Source organism: Otolemur garnettii, unplaced genomic scaffold, assembly GCF_000181295.1.
Source record: "Otolemur garnettii isolate 467f Iridium unplaced genomic scaffold, OtoGar3 scaffold00014, whole genome shotgun sequence".
Classification (NCBI taxonomy): Eukaryota; Metazoa; Chordata; class Mammalia; order Primates; family Galagidae; genus Otolemur; species Otolemur garnettii.
The window spans coordinates 12,863,145-12,882,812 of record NW_003852409.1 but is presented as its reverse complement, the minus strand read 5'-3'; the positions used below and the strand labels follow the sequence as shown (position 1 = coordinate 12,882,812).

The following is a 19,668-nucleotide window of genomic DNA, read 5'->3' as shown; positions in this document are numbered from 1 at the left end:
GGGCGCCTGTGGTCCCAGCTACTTGGGAGGCTGAGGCAGGAGACTTGCTTGAGCCCAGGAGTTGGAGGTTGCTGTGAGCTGTGAAGCCATAGCACTCTACCCAGGGGGACAGCTTGAGGCTCTGTCTCAAAAAAACAAAAAAAAAAACAGAAGAATTAGCCAGGGCATTGTGGTGGGCAACTGCAGTTCCAGCTACTCAAGAGGCTAAGGCAGGAGGATCACTTGAACCCAAGAGTTTGAGGTTGCTGGGAGCTAGGCTGATACCACAGCATTCTAGCCTGGGCAGCAGAGTGAGACTGTGTCTCAAAACAAAACAACAACAAAAACACCTTTTCAAACCTCTAACTTCGTGTATATGTTTCTTAAACTGCCCCCAAAGTATTCTGCAAAAATCAAAGAATGGAGGCGTTAGTAGAAAATAGCAAAATTAAAAACGAGATTTTCCCAGAATTGAGTTTTTGTTCCATAAAGAGTTCTTGAATCCTTAACACTGGTTTACTCCTCATTTGCCCATCTCTTTAACTCAGGGGTCCTCAAACTTTTTAAACAGGGAGCCAGTTCACTGTCCTTCAGACCATTGGAGGCCTGGACTGTGGGCCCCGGGATGAGTCAGCTGCTAAGCAGGACAGGCAGTGGCGGCAAAAACACCCAGCAGGCCAGATAAATGTCCTAGGTGGGCGGCATGTGGCCCGTGGGTTGTAGTTTGAGGACGCCTGCTTTAACTCATAGGTTTTAGTAAGGGTGATAAGCACGTGGTCAAAGAACATGGCTGGGAAAACTCAGATTTATGGAAGTATTTTCTGCATCATCCATTTTTGAGATACAGACATGTGTACCCATACAACCTTCGGCTGCTGTAACATTTCCTAGTTCCTGGGCTGCAGTTATGTGTATTTAGATTTTAGGTTGCTCCACCAAGAACATCGTAACATTCAGGTGCTCTGAACAAGTTTTCAAACTGCTGTTTTTAAGGATACAGACAAAACCTTCAGCCACATTCTTTCCTAGAAATACAACAGGGAAAAAATGGGGGGCTGCTGCATTCCAGAAAGAAGGGAGAAGGCGAAGAACTCTGCAGAGAGTTCAAGGCAAGTAAAAGTGTCATTTTTATATTAAAAGTAGTTAGTATATTTAGAAAATGATGAGCTATTTTATTATTTCCTGCAAATATAACTTTACTACTTATTTAAAAATAGTGTAAAAGTCAAAAAAAAAAACTCAATAGGCAAGACAGAAAAGTTCAAAGAGATAAGAAACCAATTCCCCAGAACTACACCATCAAAAGCACCCAAAGTTCACAGTCGATGGCTATTACATTAGACATGTTTCTACGTGTACGTATTGTTAAAAAGGGAAGAAAGAACTTCAAAGCCAAGATCATTGTCTACATAAAATTCTATTCGTTAAAATGGTGTTTTGTGAATTTAACATGAATTTACCCTAGACACTGAGGTAAAATTAGAAGGCTTGCTGAATTTTAAATACAGTTCTTTGTCACAAGATCTAAGTTAAGACAAAAGTTTGTAAAAACCATTAAGAATTTGGGGTCTTTTTCAACTTTAGACAGTATCAGTTGCCTTCCTAGTGTGGTAAATGAGCTGTTTTTTAAATGATCTTGTGTGTAAAACTAAATACCAAATATCCATTTACGACTGACAGATTTTTTAAAATGAGGTAAAAAGATACTGTCATCCCACTTTTCCACTTAACCAGCGATGGGACCTTGAGCAAGTAATTTCACAGGCAGCCACTGAATATCATCTGATTCCCTGAGAAATGGAGATCATAACATACAGGGTGGGCGTGAAAACTAAGTGGGCACATGTGTATGTAACTGCTCTGACCAGCTTTATGCACGTAGATCCACATACTTGGTGTTATTAACTTTTCCACATATTTGTTCAAACTTTACCTATCTCCCTTTTTAGTTATGAATCCTAAATCTACCTATTGAGTCTTTTGCATACACAGAATGATCTGGGATCCTCAAGGCTATCCCTACTGAGTCCCATCCACACTGCAGTTGTGTCCTGTGGCCACACGTTTCCCACCGGGCCCAGTGTTGTGTTGAGGCCCTTGTTAGGGACCCTGCACAGGCCACACTGGTGCTCTCCTTTGGTGGACCTTTTATCTACATTTTGTGCTCATGCATCATTTCTAAAACACAACCCTGTGCCAGTGTGGCTCTAAGAAGTTCCATACAGCAGATCCTTAGGGACAGTACACCAGGGGTCTTTAATGCCACCCTCAAAGCAGAGAGTCAAACAGGTATTTGTACACTGGTGTTCATAGTAGTGTTATTCACAATAGCCAAAAGGTGGAAACAGCCTTTGTCCAACAGATGAATGGATGAACAAAATATGGTATATCTAATCCAGGAGTCCTCAAAATTTTTAAACAGGGGGCCAGTTCACTGTCCCTCAGACCATTGGAGGGCCAGACTGCGGACCCTGGGATGAGTCGGCTGCTAAGCAGGACAGGTAGCGGCGGCAAAAACACCTGGCGGGCCGGATAAATGTCCTAGGCAGGCTGCATGTGGCCCACGGGCTGTTGTTTGAGGACGCCTGATCTATTCATAGAATATATTGTTTATTTATTTATTTATTGAGACAGATTCTCACTCAGTCGCCCTGAGTTGAGTACCATGGTCTAGCATCATCATGTTCACAGCAGCCTCAACTCTTGGCCTCAAGCCATCATCATGCCGCAACTTCCCAAGTATCTGGGACTATAGGCACCTGCCACAATGCCTGGCTAGTTTTTCTTTTTCAGGTAGAGACAGGGTCTCGCTCTTGCTCAGGTTGGTCTCAAACTCGTGAGCTCAAGCAATCTACCTGCTTGAGCCTCCCAAAATGCTAGGAGTATAGGCATAAGCCCCCAGTCCTGGCCCTTGATAAAATATTATTAAATTTAAAAAGTATGAAATTAAAAAAAATTTTTTTTAGAGATAGTGTCGCTCTCTGTTGCCCAGACTGGAGTGGGCAGCAGTGTGACCTTGTGTAAGTAATTGTGTCCCAGGCCATTCTCAAACTTCTGGGGTCAAACAATCCTTCTGCCTCGGCCTCCCAAAGTGCTAGGGTTACAAGATTGAGCTGTTATGTCTAGCCAGGAATGAAATTTTGATATATGCCACAACATGGATGGACTTGAAAACATTATGATTAGGAAATAAATCAGACACAGAAAGATGGACATATACTGTGTGATTCCAATTATACAAGGTTCCCAGAACAGGCAAATTCACTGAGAATAGAGGTTATCAAGGCTGCAGGGAGGGGGCCATGGGCAATTATTGTCTAGTAACAATGCAGACTTTCTGTTAGTGTTGATGAACAAGTTTGGGGGTAGATAGTGGTGATAGCTGCACAACATTATAAATGTATTTAATGCCACTGAATTGTACAGTTACAAATGATTAAAATAGCATGTTATGTATTTTTTATCACTAAAACCACACACAAAATAGCCCCTGACAAATGACAGAAAATCCAGCCCAAATTTGCTTTGGCAAAAAAGTCAGTGTATTGGGTCTTGCAAACTGGACATCTGGTGGACATCTGTTCGGGGAGTTCCCAACCCCCACCCCAGCCCACTCACCCTCCCCATCCTCCCTGCACTCCTCACAGCCTGTTTATTATTGTAATGAGCAGAGCTTCATGTGCTTTTAGTAACCGCAGTGATGAAGACGACCTCCCTCCAGACCTGGCAGAGGCAGTGGGAGTGACCACGCCTACAACCACAAACACCACAACTGCGGCCACACAAGTCCCAGTGCCACTGGCATCCCCCAAGGTCCAGAAAGTCAGCTCACCCCAGTCGTCAGAAGGCAAAGGCCAGCTGTCCCCAGGGGCCAAGGTATGGCGGTGGGGAGGGAAACCCCGGGAAAGTAGCTGCACTTGCTGGGAATTCTATCAATTTGCTGGGTCGCAGCTGATGTGTGCGCGTGTAAACTTTGCATAATCACTTGTGTAAAACAACAGCAACCACCACCAGCACATGTTTTTGTATAATATAACTTGTCCCCCAAATATCAGCCATTTATGAGAGACAGAGTAAAATATAAAGCCATGTTCTTTGTAGTTTAATTGCAAATGAAGAGATTTTTGAGAGCACTTAGAATATCGTCCCTACATAAGCTATTACTCCACTGTGAAGACAGAAAGTGAGAAACGTCCTCCCACCACCATAATGGAAACTTTGTAGAATAAAAATGGTATGTCCCCATCCCATTCTTTAGGTTAGATCACCTGTGTTAATAGTTTGAAAATAGGAAATATTATTCCATTTGCCTTCTTGAAATTTCAGGAAATTGCCGGGGATGGGAATGGACTGCGACAAAGGTCTGACACAAGATATTTTTCTTGGTTTCCCTTGAGTGACCTGTAGCTATGGTTACTCCTTGGTAATTGGTCCAAATATAGTCAAACTGATTGCTGTCCAAGGATGCACGGTAGGCTGTTTTGGTCTGTGCACGGGGCAGGTGCCGTGGAGGTACACGAGAGCTCCAGAGCCTGATCTGTTCACATGCCTTGTGACTGCTTGTTACTGAGCCAGACTAGGGCATAGCAAAGCCAGACACTAGAGCAGAGAGTTGTAGCAAGAGAGGCATTTTTATTGCATTGGCGCCACTCAAGGAGGACAAGCTTAAGACCTGAATTCCTTGATGGCTGTCAAGCCAGGGTTTTTAAAGGCAGGGGTACATTTCAGGCAGGCAGAATTATAAATCAATACCTGGAGGTTATATATTGGCCTGGCTCCAGAAGGCGAGGGGTCGTCAGGTCATTGGTGGATTCAGAGATTCCTGGATTAGCTGAAAGGAATGTTAAGATAGATGTGACTTGCTCACCAGGCAGCCCCCTTAGGGAGGCTTAGAACAAAGAATTGTGGTCAGAGTTCAATTCCTCAGTTCCCCCCTTATCTGCATTTTCCATCTGGTGGGGATTTCTGAGAAACAACTCCAGAACATATGTGAAGATGCCATCTTTTAGTTTCCATAGGGAACAAAGCACCTGTGACTCTGGCTTGCTTGGAGGGCCACTCTTCTCTCAGGTGACTCTTTCACTTTTCAAAGCCAGTCAGGTGCCCAGAAGGGACTCAAGGTTCTCCTTTATTTTCATGCTTGGAGATGGGGCCCCCCTGCAAGGACTCAAGATTCTCCTTTATTTCCATGCTTAGAGGTGGGGCCCTCCTGCAGGCCCCTGAGAGGGGTCTCTGTTCCATCTCACGCTCAAAGAGAGCTTCCCAAGCCTTCATTTCTTCAAGCCTCAGTTTCTTCCTCTGGAACATAGGAATAAGGTCTGCTACCTTGCCCAGCTCCTGGGCCAGCATCAGGTCCGTGGAGGTTAAAGTGCTCATGTAAACTGGACGCCCAGGGCTTCTGCAGCTTCAGGAATCACAGTTCCTGGCAACAGATAAATAGTAACAGGCCCACCCTCTCCTGCAAAACCAAGGGCAGTGTTTCCCCTGGTTCCTTCCCTGGCTATCCCTGGAAATACCTCCGCACTCCTCACAGGAACCCTCGGGACTCCTCAGCCAGAGACTGGCACAGACTGAGGCCCTCCACGCCTCTGTAGGCCACCTCCTGTCATCTCAGGTCGATTTGTCCTCTACTGTGGGGAGTCCCCTTGACAGCCTTGTCCCAAGTGCAGGCTCAGGTTTCTACTGTATTTCCCATACTGTGTTAAAACTAGGCTGAAACATTGACAAGACCAGAGGGAGCTGGGGGGAGGATGAGGCAGCTTGCATCCAAAGGCCACAGGGCTCCCTCTCCTGGCCATCTCTCTCCATGGGGCCCTGCTTGTGCCAAGTTGACAGGGCTCAGTTTTTTCTGCCTCAACAGCTGACCCTTCCACTCAGACCCCAGAGCAGAGAGACGAAGTGTTTTCCAAAAGCGCGAAATAATTTTCAAGCTTCCACCTATCTACCCTGAATAGCTTCCCTCTTTTTGTGCATATCGGTTTGGCGGCTGAAGGCCAGTGGAAACTCCCACTCAAGCCCCAAATCTTTACTTTCTCTTTATACATTCAGAGGACTCTTTAAAGTGTTTTCCCTACTCCCAAAAGTCAAAGAGCACTCAGCACACTTAAGAAAAGTTGTTTTCAGCTTTAAAAAGCGTTTCCCACCCCGAAGCCTACTTCTTCTTAGGATGTTTTTGGGAAAAATCGGGATTCCGTCTCAACACTTTGTACACTGTTCAGCTAGGGGAGCAGGAGGGGATTGGTATACTGATGAGTTCAGTGTTGGAAACCTCTGCCTGTTCTGGCGAATCCTGTGGTCTGAATCAGTGCCATCACTAACTGGGGTATTTTTGTCTGCCTTCCTAGAGCCCCTCTGACCGAGGAGGCGCCTTTACCTTGGAGCCAGGTGATCTTCTGATGGATTTCACAGAAGCCACTCCTCTGGTAAACTTCCTATTTTGCTAAAACCAGAAAAGCCACAGACCACAGAAACATCTTGGCAGTGGGATGGATGGACAGAGGTGGGCATTGCTGTTGAGAAGGCTCTTCCTCTAGTCCTGGAGGCTCAGGGATCAGCTTTCATCCAGGGTTGAGGCACCATCGGTTCCCCCTACCCTCCACCCACTGCTGCTCGGAGCCCTTGAGGGGTGCTCCCTTTGCTCCAAGGGTGATTGCAGGGGTTGGGCCCCCACCTGTCTGCTGCCCCTCCAGTGTTAGAGGGCTCCTTGGTGCTCCGGTCTCTGCTTCTCAGCTTCCTGGGCTGCGCCCTGCATGCCCACCCATGCGGCATCTCCTGCTGTTGCTTCCAGTGATCTGTCTGTCTGGGGCCCTGGCTCTGGCTTTCCAGGGCCGTTGCGCTTCCTGTCATCATCAATCCTCTGCATACAGGTCTCCCTTCAGGAATGGTGGCCCTCATGGGACTTCTGCTGGTGAGAAATGCATTTTAGGGGACAGAACACTAGACCAGGAGTCACACAGGCTAGACCTGGCTCCAGTCTCTGCTCCCCCTTTTAAGAGCCTTATCAGTATACAGTCACTACCCCCATCTTCTTTAAGGATGTCACTGTTTGCCCTGCCTCACAGGAGGACCGTAAGGATCACATGAGAGCAAGAAAGAGTCTTTTGAGCACAGAAGGCACCACAAAGATGTTCAGGTGTTCCTGACATTATTAGGTGACCCAGGCAAACTCAGATGTGTCTCTGGCTGGTCTCAGCCTAATACCTGAGTGTACCTGAGCATACATCACAGTCCACATATTTGGGCTGTGAGTCAAATTTCATGCTGAGACTCCTGAGAGTCAGCTGGGTGCCTGGCTATGTGCTAGGCTCTGAGGATAGAGAGGGCAGCTGAGGCTGGAGGGGAAATCAGGTTGATAAGCGGCCACAGATAAACAGTAGCTTCCCAGAAGATGCTCAGGGAGAAGCCAGAAGTGGGAGTCATTCAGGGATGGCTTTCCTGGAGGAGTGTGGTGGGTGGGAAGCCTTGTGGAAGGCTTTCAAAAGAGGACAGATGGGGCAAAGTGCCTGCAGGCTTTAGGAGTTCTCACTGATCCTGGGCAGCTGGTATATGGAAATGCTTTATGTAATTGTCCTTCTCATCTGGGGAGTCAGTCCAGTCTGAGAGCTTCAAGGCAGCAGCTCTGGATACACAGCTGAGAACTGACCACGGGTGACCCCTGCTCTGGGAACTCCCAGAGTTACCTCCCTCCCATATTCAAGTAAACGCAGCAGAGTTATTCACGGGCTTCTTGTTAGACAGCTTGCCAAGACTGTTCACAGAAGGAAGGGCCCTTCTCCCCTGCCTTTCAAACAGGGGGACTCAGAAACAGAGGCCCTTTCTGCATCACCTCATCACCCCTTTGCACAGATGGGAATCTGAATCCCTGCATTGGGTCATCACACAGCCGCCAAGCTGGAGCTGGCACCAGGTGTCCTGGCTCTTCTCCTGATGCTCTCTGCATCACACTGGGCTCATCTGGTCTCCTCTTCAGGAAAAAAGCAATGCTTGGGGGAATGGGTGCATTTAAAGCACTCCTCAGACTTGGAGGGGGCAGGCAGAACAAAGGGCATGGAGGAAGGGTCAGGAAGTTAGGTGGCCTGGCCTGGTGCCACATAAGTACCCCAACTGCATATCCCAGCTGAGGCCTTACGTCCCAGGAATGCCTTCTTGTGGGAGGCGGAAGCCTGGGCAGCAGTCTGAGGACATCAGTCTAGCTGGAGGACAGTATCCTCCAAAGGGGCCTGCAAACCTCCACAATAGAAGCTGAGAGCCTGTGAAGGAGGAGGAGAAGTCTAAGCTCCCAGGGCCACGCTGAAGAAACATGCCTGGCAGGAATAGAAACCAGCGGAGGAAGGTCCCTCTGAGTTGGGCTTGTGAGCAACTTCCAGGCTGCTGAAATATGCCACAAGAGAGGCTATATGAACTGCTGCTTCTGTGGGATCCAGTGTCTAACGCGTCTGGGAGGACTGGAGGAAGGAAGGCTTGTGGTATCAGGGTTTTTAAGTATGAGCAGGAATTTCACTAGGTGAGGAATGTGGACCAAGGCATTCCAGGTAGACAGCACAGCTTGACCAAGGTACCATGTATTTATCAAAAGTCTTGGTGGATCTGAGAATTAAGTCAGTTTACTGAAAAAAACAATACACCATGGCTTTGACAGGAGCGATGGGATTCCTTTTAAGACCACTGTGTTGGAGGTCCAAGCTTGTAGATTTAATTACTTATAGATTTTAAATGGTCTTGTCTTTGAACATAACAGACTGAGATTAGAAAGGAAACAACATCTGGCAGAGACTCAGAGGCCCCTGCTCCGAGGTGTAATGCTTGCCTAGCCCCTGGACATGCCCCAGTCCTCAGCAAGAAGCTCATTCCCTCTCCCCAGGACACCCTGCCCTCATCTCTGGGAGGTTCTGATTTTGCTCTGAGACAGGGTTCAGGTGCTGCTCTGCCAAGGCACGGCCCGCACTGTGCTGGGGCCCAGCTCGCCCTTTGCAGCTGAAGCTGGCAGTGACTGTGTGTTCGCAGGATGAACTCCCGATCTGTCTGAGAGATGAGTGCTGTACTCAGGCCTCAGGGAGAAGGTACGGAGGTCTGGCATTTTGGCAAGAGCACACTCTACCTGGGCTCTCCTCAGAACCACTGGTTTCAACATTACTTTGGCTTTAGAATCCTGTTTCTGTGAGTGTCAAAGGCCCGAGAGAGGAAGAGGGGAGTCCAGCTGTCTGCTTCTCTGTCTCTTCTCTCCCCTCCATTTCCTCCTGCCCATGCAGAAGCAAGCCCAGCCCTCTCACCTCATTGTTGGGGTGCCGGGGAGGATCTGTGTCTCAGAGGGCAGCTGGGGAGAGAGTAGACTTAGGGTCTAGGGCTGGGAACTTGTTCCTAGTCAGGGCTCATCGACACCAGCATGTTAGCATCAGGCCCCTGTGGTTGAGCATCCTGGACTCTATGGGAGAGGACAGCAGAGGGGCTCCTGGAAGAAGTTGCCAGAACCAGAGCATGGCAAGGGCAGCCCCCATGCCTGACCTGTGACCAGGACTTCCTACTGCCTGGACGCAGCCTGTGAGCTGGAATACTTCTTTGAGACCATCTTATCCAGGCCCTCATGTAAACATGGGGAAACTGAGGCCTGGACAGGGGCAGACACTTGTCCCAGATCACATGGCAAGATGGTGTCAGAGCCAGGACTGGAGCCCAGGACCTGGTGGCCTGACCAGGGATATGTCTTTCCTTCCCTGTTAGCCAGTTCCCCAGTAGCAGAGCTGGTCAGAGCCCCCGGCCACATCCCTGTGCCACACAGCCCAGGCATGAAGGGCATGAGTCTGGAGGTACTCAGGAATCTTGGTCTGAAAGACTTAGCCTGGATCAGGCATGGATCTTTTTTTTTTTTTTTTTTTTTTTTTTTTGAAACAGAGTCTTACTCTGTCACCCTGGGTAGAGCACTATGACATCAGAGCTCACAGCAACCTCAAACTCTTGGACTCAAGACAGCCTCCTGCCTTAGCCTTCTGAGTAGCTGGGACCACAGGCACCTGCCATGATGCCTGGCTAGTTTTTTTTAGTAGGGACAGTATCTTGCTCTTGCTCAGGCTGGTCTCGAACTCCTGAGCTCAAGCAATCCACCTGCCTCGGCCTCCCAGAGTGCTGGGATTATAAGCAAGAGCCACCATATCTGGCCAAGGCATGGTTCTTTTGGGACCACTCTCTTGGGACTTCCCATGAGCCCTTCCCATCAGATGGGGAAGCCGCTTTGCTGGATTACTGTCCAACTTCCAGGAGATGCTCACCACACAAACAGTGGCTGCTCCCTCCTTGGTTAACACTTTTTCTGGGGAGTCATCTCCCAGGCTCATAACCTGTACCTCCTGGTGGCTGAGACTCCCAAGGTCCTTATCACTGTTCCAGCTCCTCAGGCCAGTGTATGGGGGACAGGGAACTGGAAGCAGGGGAATAGGGCCAGGATTTCTTGCTTTCATTCAGCAAGCTTCCACCAAGTCACTATCAAAGCTAGCGTAGTCCTGGTGGCCTGGTCTCTGGGTGGAAGGGTTTTTAAGGAGGCACAGTCCAAAGAGCCAGTAGAATAATAGAAAAAGCCAGAAGAATAGTAGAAAGGTTTAATCTTGAATTGACCGCTCTCAAAAACACATTAAAGCAAAGTAAACTAATACCTCCTGGTAATACGTCTTGAATCTCTGTTTGCCTCCTTTTCCACTGTTTTTTATCCTGCGTGATTCCAAGGACTTTCCTTCTCAAACTTACCACAAAAACACTCTTCAACTCTGCTCTGTGGCACTTTCTCTCTCCTTTGCCCAACCTTTTCTTCCCTAATCCCCAACTCTTTTTGTTAGGTAGGTCGATTTAGTGATCTTACGCCTTGCACCCTTCGCAGCTCAACATCATCTTCCTGCTCACAGATTATGCAGCAGCTTTTATAATTTGAGTTTTTGAGTTTCTGCCCAGGATGCAAGAGGTGGGGCATAAGGGTGGGAAAGAAAGGAGGAGGGTGAGCCAAGACAGCACCCATTCTCCATCTGGTATTTTCTTTGGGGTGTGAGTGTGAGCAGATGCATGGGATATTGCTGTTGACTGAGCAAAGGAAGCTGGGTTGGTGGGGGAGATATTAATTTGTTAGTAAAGTTGATCCTAGGAAGTGAAGGCAGAGTCCTGCCCCTCTACTCCAGTTCTGCCAAGCCAGCTTCCCTCCCTAGGTGACACAGACCATAAACACTTATGCCTTTTGTGTTCTTGACTCTCTCTTTTGGGCCTATCCTTCTCTGATCCCCATACTTCACCCATCTACAAAGCCAAGCCAATCAAAACCCAGGTGTCTTCTACGCCATGTCATGTTAGTCCAAAGTTTGTGTGTCAGGAAGGCCATGGGTCTGACCCAAGGAGGGTTGTATAGGGCATAGAAAGAAGAAATGGGTTTCCACCAGGCTCAATAACTTAGTTTGTATTTTGAACCTTATTCTACCAGCAGTGCTAAAGCTTAGTCCCAACTCAATGGTGCCCCTTCTGTCTCCCTGTGGTTTCATCTCTGCTCCCCAGGGAGGTGGAGAGAAGCCCACTTAGTCCATGATATCATCTATTTGCTGTTACCCGGGATACTCTCTGCTTCTTTCATGGCCCTTTTGGGTGGGTGTGAACATCACTGTCATGCTGGGATATGTGAATCCCTACCTGTTGGACACCCTTCTGTCCTGGGGCCATTCTGGGGCTGCCACCTCCTCAGCTCTGGTCCCTGCTTTCCCTTAAGGTCCATTCCCTGCCTCAGCCCAGGCAGAGGAGTACACAGGGCCCCTTCACTCAATATCCACTCTTGTCCACCTCTGACTTTTCCCCCTTATCCTCAGACTGGTAATCTCCTTTCCGTATCTGGATGATGAAGAAGACTTATACATTTTTCATCATCATTTATCTATGCCAAGAATCTTTCTGTTCCCCCAAGAGTCAGATTTTGAACTCAAAAGCCAAGTATATATAGAAACATATAGCTGCCTGGATGTGGAAAGGACCCAAGGAGGAAAGGAAATACCAGGAAAGAGAATAAAACGGTGTTTCAAAATAGTATGCTATCTTCTGTGTTACTTCCTTCTCATTTACCAAAAGTCCAGAGTGTGGGGTCCCAGGGATATTAAGGCCAAGCCATAAGCCACTCATTATGGTCTCCAATTGAGACCCTACTAGCCAGGACACATTTTGGCCTCTGGGCAGTGTGACCATGTTTCTTGGTCATTTATGCCGGATTTTATTTCCTTCAAAAAACACACATTGAGTGCCTGTTGTTATAAGCAAGAGCACAGGCCCATTAGCCTGGGGTCCCCAGAGTAGTTGGTTCTGAGTACAGCATGGATGCCCTAGGGCATTGGTAGGAACCGATCCTGGAAGGCAGGTGAAGTAAGCTTCACACACTACCTTACAGCGGGTAGGATTTGTCCGAGGACTCCAGAGAGCAGTGGGAGGATTTGAAGTAAGCTGGTAAAACTTACCTGCAGGTGACTAATATGGATTTGCTGATCTCTAAAGAATGAATTTAGAAACAGTCAACAAGAGGGTCTAGAACCACAGATTTAGACTTTGCAAAAGCCATCTCTGCATCTCCTAAATTTGAATAGTAAAAGGTTGTTGTGAAGATCATTGTGAGATAATGGTTGTAAAAGCCCTTTGGAAATGGTTCAGGACTGTGCAATTCTAAAGAGGACAGAGTTCGGTCAATTGAGGGAGGCAAAGAGGCCTGCAATTTTCTCAATCATTGTTCAGTGAAACTTACCCAGGGGCTGTATTTTGTTCTTCCCTGCAGGATGATACCAACTATTTAAGGAAATTCTCTTAAAGCTAAAATATGTGTGTATTTGTTCCTTGGGGAGGGAATGCTCCCTCCCTGAAACTGAAACTAACCCTGTCAGCAGCTTGCTCTCCTAACACCCGACATCTTCTGTTCACCATCCTCATCCTCACCAGTATGAGCTATGGGACCTCTGCTGAGCACATCAAGGCTAGGGGGATCCAGTGTTTCCCAAATGATGTGGCAGTTTTCTCACACTGCTTGACATTTCCCAGCTAAGTAGCAAGGGGCCCAGTGCCGATACAAGGTGCCAAGGTCTGGGCCTGTGGCTACGGGTGGTGGGTCTAGGCCAGTATTATTTTTTGAAAACATAGAACAAAGAGCTAAACAGTCCTAGACTACATGTTCCTCCCCTAGTATATTTCTTTCCCTGTGCTGTCCGTCGGCATCACTCCCCTGCACACCGTGATGTGTGCCCTTATTTAGCGGAGCGCGGGAAGGCCCCTGGCACGAGAGGAAAGCACTTTCCACTGTGTAGCCACTCCTCACATCACTCCCATGGCTGACATCACTAATTCATCATGGCGCTCTTTCTGGCTTGGCCTGGGCAGTGCTTCAGAACCCTCAACAGTGTGCCAGGAAGCCACCCCAGTCTTGTGTAGTTGCCACAGGGGGATGGCCTCTACCTGCCAGCCCTGGGAATGGGGTCTTGGTGTGTCGCTCTGCTCAGACAGTGGAGAAGACGGATGAGGGCCAGACAGAAGGAGTGAAGGCTGAGAGAGGAGGGGGGAGGGCCGGACCAGGAGCCAGCTGGCCAGAGGCTAGAAGCAGGCTGTGGGTGAGGCTGGCTTGAGAAGAGTCTGGAATTGCCAGATCCGTCTTGCACTGTGCTGTCTTTCTCTTCTTTCCCTTCCCTTATCTCCTCTTCCTCCTCCCCCTCTCTCACCACCTCCTCCTCCCCTTCTCTCCTCTCCTCGTGAGCAGGCAGAGCCCGCCAGCAACCCCCACTGTGCCCACTCTCGCTGTTCTCCTCCACTCTCTCTCCCCATGAAGGAAGAGACCACTGGAGTTTGCATGTACCCTCCAATCAAAACGAGGCTGGTAGGTACCCTGGCAGGGAGAGGGGCCTGGCCAGGAGAGGTGAGGTGGGCAGGAGCCCACCAGGCAAGGAGGAGGCCCAGGGGCGTGCGGGAGTGCCAGACCTCCGGAAGAGCCGGCTAACAGGTGCTCTCACCCCAGGATGGATGGAGAGTTTGGAGTCCAGCCAGCCCTGCTCAAATTGGGACACAGGGCTATGATCCTACCCCTTTGCCTTTAGGTCTCAAGACCCAGGGAAGAGTTTATTTTCCTAGAATTTTGATGGGTAAAGGTGCTTTCCCCAGACACAGATATATGCTTTGGTACTCACCAGGTAGACTCTTACGTTGCATTGGTATTGAAAATGAAAAATTGTCATTTGTCTTCCCCTGCTATTTATCAAATGCTGTGACAGGAGTGCTACCTGATAATGGGAAGGGAATCCCCTGTAATCCCAACCTAGCACAATTTTTTTTTTTAGTTTTTGCATGCTTCCTTCCATTTTTTCATTTCATTTGTAATTTTAGATACTTAAAGCATAGTAGCCATATCATCTCCCATTTTTCTCTTTTCACTTAGTGCCGTGTGGTTTCTCTCTTGTCCTGTCACCACATTCTGTGACTGTTTTTATTGCATCAGATGGTCCACTGTTCACTAACACGTTCTTCACTGCAGGATATGGGCTTTGTTTCCAGGCTGTCACTATTCTGGAGAACGCATATAACTTTTGGCCTCAGGTATCTTATTTTTGAGGCTAGACCCTGCTGTGCTAAGTATTGTAACTTTGGCTTTTACTCCTTCCCTGAAGTGGTTGTGCTGACCATGCCGTCAGCCGACAGAGAATGTGCTTTGCCATAGCCTGAGCAATACAGAGCATAACGGTTGGGATATATTTACTTTTTTACAGCAGGTATAAAATAAATCTTTGAGGTTGCTTTTATCATTCTCTATGGTAATAATAAACTGCATTTCCCCTTTACTTCACGGTGGTCTGAAAGTCTTATCTGTAGTCTGGTGATTTTGAGATGTTTGAGGAGATGGCAGAGATGTGAGAAGAGGGGAGCAGGCATGGGCTGGACATGTCAGTGTGCCTTGAAAGGACACTCCCCACGTGGGTTGAGACCTGCTGCACCCATTTGGGCCATGTGGGTCTGGGAGAATGTGTCCTTAACCTCCTGTTAAGAGCATTTGGCAGAGCTCTCCCAGTGTCCTTAGGCAAGACCCCGCGAGATACAAAGCCTGCTGCCACTGGGTGGCGGTGGCCTTGGTGTCTTGGCTGCTGTCCTCTGCCAACGAGTGACACAGGATGGATCTACACAGGATGGTGTGCAGGTGGTTTCTGCAGCCCGGGGGCTGCAGGCAGAGTGAGGGTCAGAGTCCTCAGGCCCCTGGGTTTCTGGGCATGCCCCCAACTGGCTTGAAGAAATAAGCCTCCTGGGCAGCGCCTGTGACTCAGTGAGTAGGGCGCTGGCCCCATATACCAAGGGTGTTGGGTTTGAACCTAGCCCCGGCCAAACTGCAACAACAACAACAACAAACATTAAAAAAAGAAAAAGAAGCCTCCTAATTCCCAAGGCCCTCAGGAGGCCAAAGATAAAATGACCAAAGAGAAAGAAACGGAAGGTAAGGGTCTGTTGGCCACTGTGACAGACCAGCCTCTTTGAGAGTAGCTGCGTGTTGTGGTTACTCCCAGCACTGGGCACCTCTGTACACCATGCCTTCTGTCCCCAGGGGCCGTGGGACAGGGTTCTTGGAAGCCTCAGTAGTTTCCCTGTGGTCTCCCTCTATTGCCCAAAGTGGCCAGGAATTGAGTACAAGAACTCAAGTGATTAGACAAGGAAATACCTGTGGCTTAATGATCCCAGCACCCCTGCCCTGATACCCCATGAGAGACAATGTCCTGGGATGTGACCCCTCAGCAGCCTCTTGGTCACTCCATAGCTATGGAGAAGCCGTCAGAAGCCACCCTGGGCAGCTCCATCTTCCCTTATTATCCACTCTAATTGTGTCCTCTTGTGGGTCAAGGCCTGGGATCCACCACACCTGGAAGGCCCAAGCAGACCCACGTGAGGGAGTTCCAGGGCCAGGCAAGCGTGATACCTTTGAGTCCAGCCTGTCACGCTTCTGGGCCAGTCCCTACAGTCCAGCAGCAGACACAGACAGACACAAACGCCAGCCTGTGCTCCCGAGGGCCCTCTGTGTGTTCCTCACGCAGTGATGAAGACTCTGCTGGGGCTCCAGATCTTTCAGTTCTGTTTTAAAGGTGTTCTGCCAATGATTCAAAACTTTGTTCTCTAATCTAAAGGTAACGCCCTTGTCTTTCTCTTTTTTGAAGATAAAAACATTCCCAGCTGATACAATGAACCCGTTTCCTGATCCTTTTACCACAGGGCCACAGTTTACTGTAAGTAGATCCAGCAACCAGATTTGCATTTTAAAACATTGCTCTCATGCGGCGTGCCTTACTGTGGGGTGCCAGACAGCAACATCCACAGTTTCTTTTGATCGCAGTTGAACTCTGTGAGGTTGGGAAGGAGCTTGGATATGGGGTCTGCCTCTTTTCATTACAGTAGAACCTCCGTAGTTAACCACCTCCCTACACTGACCATCTCCTTAAGTTGACTTAAATTTTCATAAACCAGACAGGCACCACACGTGAGCATCAGCGCAGGAGGCCTAGTTCCTTATGTTGACCACCTCTGTATGTTGACCAGTTTGTTACAGTCCCTTGGGTGGTCAACTTATAGAGGTTCTACTGTATTTTATTAAGGTGAGATTTACATAAAATTAACCATTTTAAAGTGACAACTCGGTGACATTTAGTATATTCGTAATGTGCGATGACCACCTCTATCTAGTTCCAGCGCATTTTTACTGCCCCCAAAGAAGACCCCATACCCAGTAAGCCATCTCTCCCATTTTCCCCTTGTCTCTACCCCTGGGAACTTCTAACCTCATTCTGACTCTGTGGATTAACCTAGTGTGACTATTTCATATAAATGGGATCATGTAATATGTGACCTTTTGTGACTGTCCTCTTTCACTTAGCATCATATTTTTGAGGTTCATCCACACTTGTGTACGTATCAGTCCTTCTTTTCTTTTTACAATCGAATAATAAGCCATTATATGTATATACTGCAATTTGCCAGTTCATTTCTTGGTTGGTATTTGGTTGTTTCCACCCTTGTGGTGGTTGTGAATAGCGCTGCAGTGAACACGTGTGTATGCGTATTTGTTTGAACCCCTGTTTTCATTTCTTTCCGGTTGGTTCTTGATAACGGTGTGATCTTAGGTAAGTCACTTTCTCACCCTGAGTACTAGCCTCCTCTTATTTAAAGTAGAAATAGTAATAAGAATATTCTCTGTGTATCCAATTGAAGCAAAGATCAAAAGAGACCAAAACTTCGAAAGTGCTTTAAACCCCAGAGCATCCCACAAATGTCAGTTAGAGTGCTGTTTCTCAACCGGCAGGGTGTGGTAATGAACAAGAACGGTAGTCCTGACAACCAGCTTCTTGTTACCACATCTCTGGGTGTCACTGGGCAGCTTGGTTAAACCCTGCCAAATGTTTAAATACTTTTAAACATTTAGGTAGTGTAGTGCCATCATCTGCAAAATGAAGCGTTTGATGCTTTTCACACTTCTTTTCAGCTACTCACCTCGTTCTTTAAAGGAAAGCTTCTGCGGAAGCTACGGGATAATGAGCAGAAGGGGGAGTCCAGGGTCCACTCCTCCTTCTTCCCATTCTCTCCTTCTCCCAGGAATCAGAGTTTGCAATTGCTAGAACCACATGATCCCTGAGGCGCATTCCAAAGGGTTTCTGTGCTTCTGGAGCATCTGTGAAGTAGGCTTGGGTGATCCAGGAGTAGCTCTAAGGGCAGGGTCATGAGCTGGATGATGGGCGCCACCTGCAGCCACGTGGAGACGGAGGCAGTGAGCGGTGGCTGAGTCAAGTTTCATAGGGTGAGCAGAAGTGGGAAGGTGTCCAGCAAGCCAGGAAAAGGAATAAACAGGTTCCTCGAACAATCCATTTCTAGGGTCACAAGCTGCTTCCAGCATCTGCCTTTTAAGAATGAGAGGGCAGAGACACAGGGGCTGTGCCAGGATGTTAGATGCTATTGCCTTGACACTCATCCCGGCCCTCCTGTGGTTTTGCTGGCCACAGCTCCCCAGCTGGAAGCTCCGGCTCCACCTCCCTCATTTGGCCGTGGTGGGGCACTCTGGCCCCCTGCCCAGCCTTGGCAGTGCTGTGAGACACTTAGGGAAGCCCTTCCTAAAAGGTGGGGGCCAAGGCAGAGCAGGAAGCCAATGGCAGAAACCACACTGGGACTTTTAAGAACTGGGGAAGAGAGTGGCCCGCAGACAGCTGGACCAGGAGAAGGGAACGGCATGAACCAGAGTCCTGGGGGGGATGGGGTCATCACACATTCAAGGGACTGAAAAGCAGGCCAATGGGACTGGAACGCCAAAAGCACAGTGGCAGGGGTGGGGGATGGTAAGAGGAGGAAAGGAACATAGGCAGGGACAAACATAGGAGGGGCACAACCACACTTGGCCTTTAGAACACAACAAGGACTCTCATCTCCATCCTCAAAGCAATGGGAAGCCTATGCAGGCCTTTAAGCAGGGAAGTGACAGGGCAGATGCACTTGGACAGGGTCTCTGAGATCACAGTAGGAGAACAGTTGGGTCCAGGCAGAGTGGATTCAAGACAATCCACTCTGTGGATTAGGTGAGGGGGGCGGAGAGCCTGGCCCAGAGTGGTTTTTGTTGGTAGAAGGGGAGAAAAGTGCACAGATAGGGGAGATATTTAAGAGGTTGGTGGGATAATGGGTTGGATGGGAAAGAGGGAAGGTCAGGAATGGTTGTCAGATTTCTGACTTGAAGAATGTGGATAGACAGTGGGTCCATTCCCTGGGATAAGGAACTTGGAAGAACACTGACAGAGAGGGATAATGAGTTTGCCGATGGCCATGACATGTGAGAAATGCCTTTGAAATATCCAAGTGGTAATAATGTCTGGGCAGCTGGCTAGCCAAGTCTGTGACTTGGGGAGAGAGGACTGGATGGATATAATGACTAGGCAGTTATGGACAGGTGTCTGGCAATAGAGGCCAACCTCGGGGGCTTCAGGCTCCCAATTTTCCCACTCCTATGTGTCATGGTCAAGCTTCTCACCAAGGTCATGACACTTGAACTTGCTTCAGGTTCCACTTCTACCTCTCCCATAGACCTCTACCTATCCTGGCCACAGTCACGGGGGAGCTTAGCAGCTCTCAGAAACTCTGGACACAGTTGGTCTTGCGGTGATCTAGCGTTGACCTTGGAGCTGGTCTCAGTGACTGGGCTTCTTGCTTCATCCTGAGACCAGTTTCTATTTTGTATTCAGGCCTGTTAGCTGAGTCTCTGCTGATACTCAGCCGAGTACTTTGGTTGATCCATCTAGTATGAAGGCCTCTGCCTGGCTCCAGCCAGATTTCTGTCCCACATGCTTAGTTCCAACCTAGGTCTGTCCCTCTGTTACCTGCTTTGTCTAACACAAGTTTGTTCATTCATCTATTCATTTCCTCATTCAATAAATACTAAAGATATGGGTATCTAGGGTTGAGTTTTAATAACATAAATATTTTTTACTGCTGTATAGGGATCATTCTTAAGTGAAACTGGTATTTTCTTTTTTTTTTTTTTCTTTCACTTGGTGTGCATGGCAGTGAAGAACATAGTAACTGCTAGTACACTTTGGTGCCACTACCTCGATTCATGCCAAGGCCCGAGCACTTTTCCCCATGGTTATCTTTGTACTATCCATGCAAATTTCTTTCTTTCTTTTTTTTTTTTTTTTTTTTTTT

The 19,668-nt window shown here is 48.2% G+C and overlaps 1 protein-coding gene across 1 annotated transcript in view; it reads left to right on the top strand.

Moving 5' to 3' along the window:
- The window catches only part of EPB41L4B (erythrocyte membrane protein band 4.1 like 4B), a 146,010-nt gene that overhangs the window by 118,799 nt on the left and 7,543 nt on the right, over nucleotides 1-19,668 (top strand). Inside the window, exons 21-24 of the mRNA XM_012802452.1 lie at nucleotides 3,678-3,855; nucleotides 6,324-6,401; nucleotides 13,724-13,840; nucleotides 16,152-16,220. Of these exons, the coding sequence (XP_012657906.1) occupies nucleotides 3,678-3,855; nucleotides 6,324-6,401; nucleotides 13,724-13,840; nucleotides 16,152-16,220 (442 nt within the window). The remainder of the gene's footprint in view (nucleotides 1-3,677; nucleotides 3,856-6,323; nucleotides 6,402-13,723; nucleotides 13,841-16,151; nucleotides 16,221-19,668) is intronic.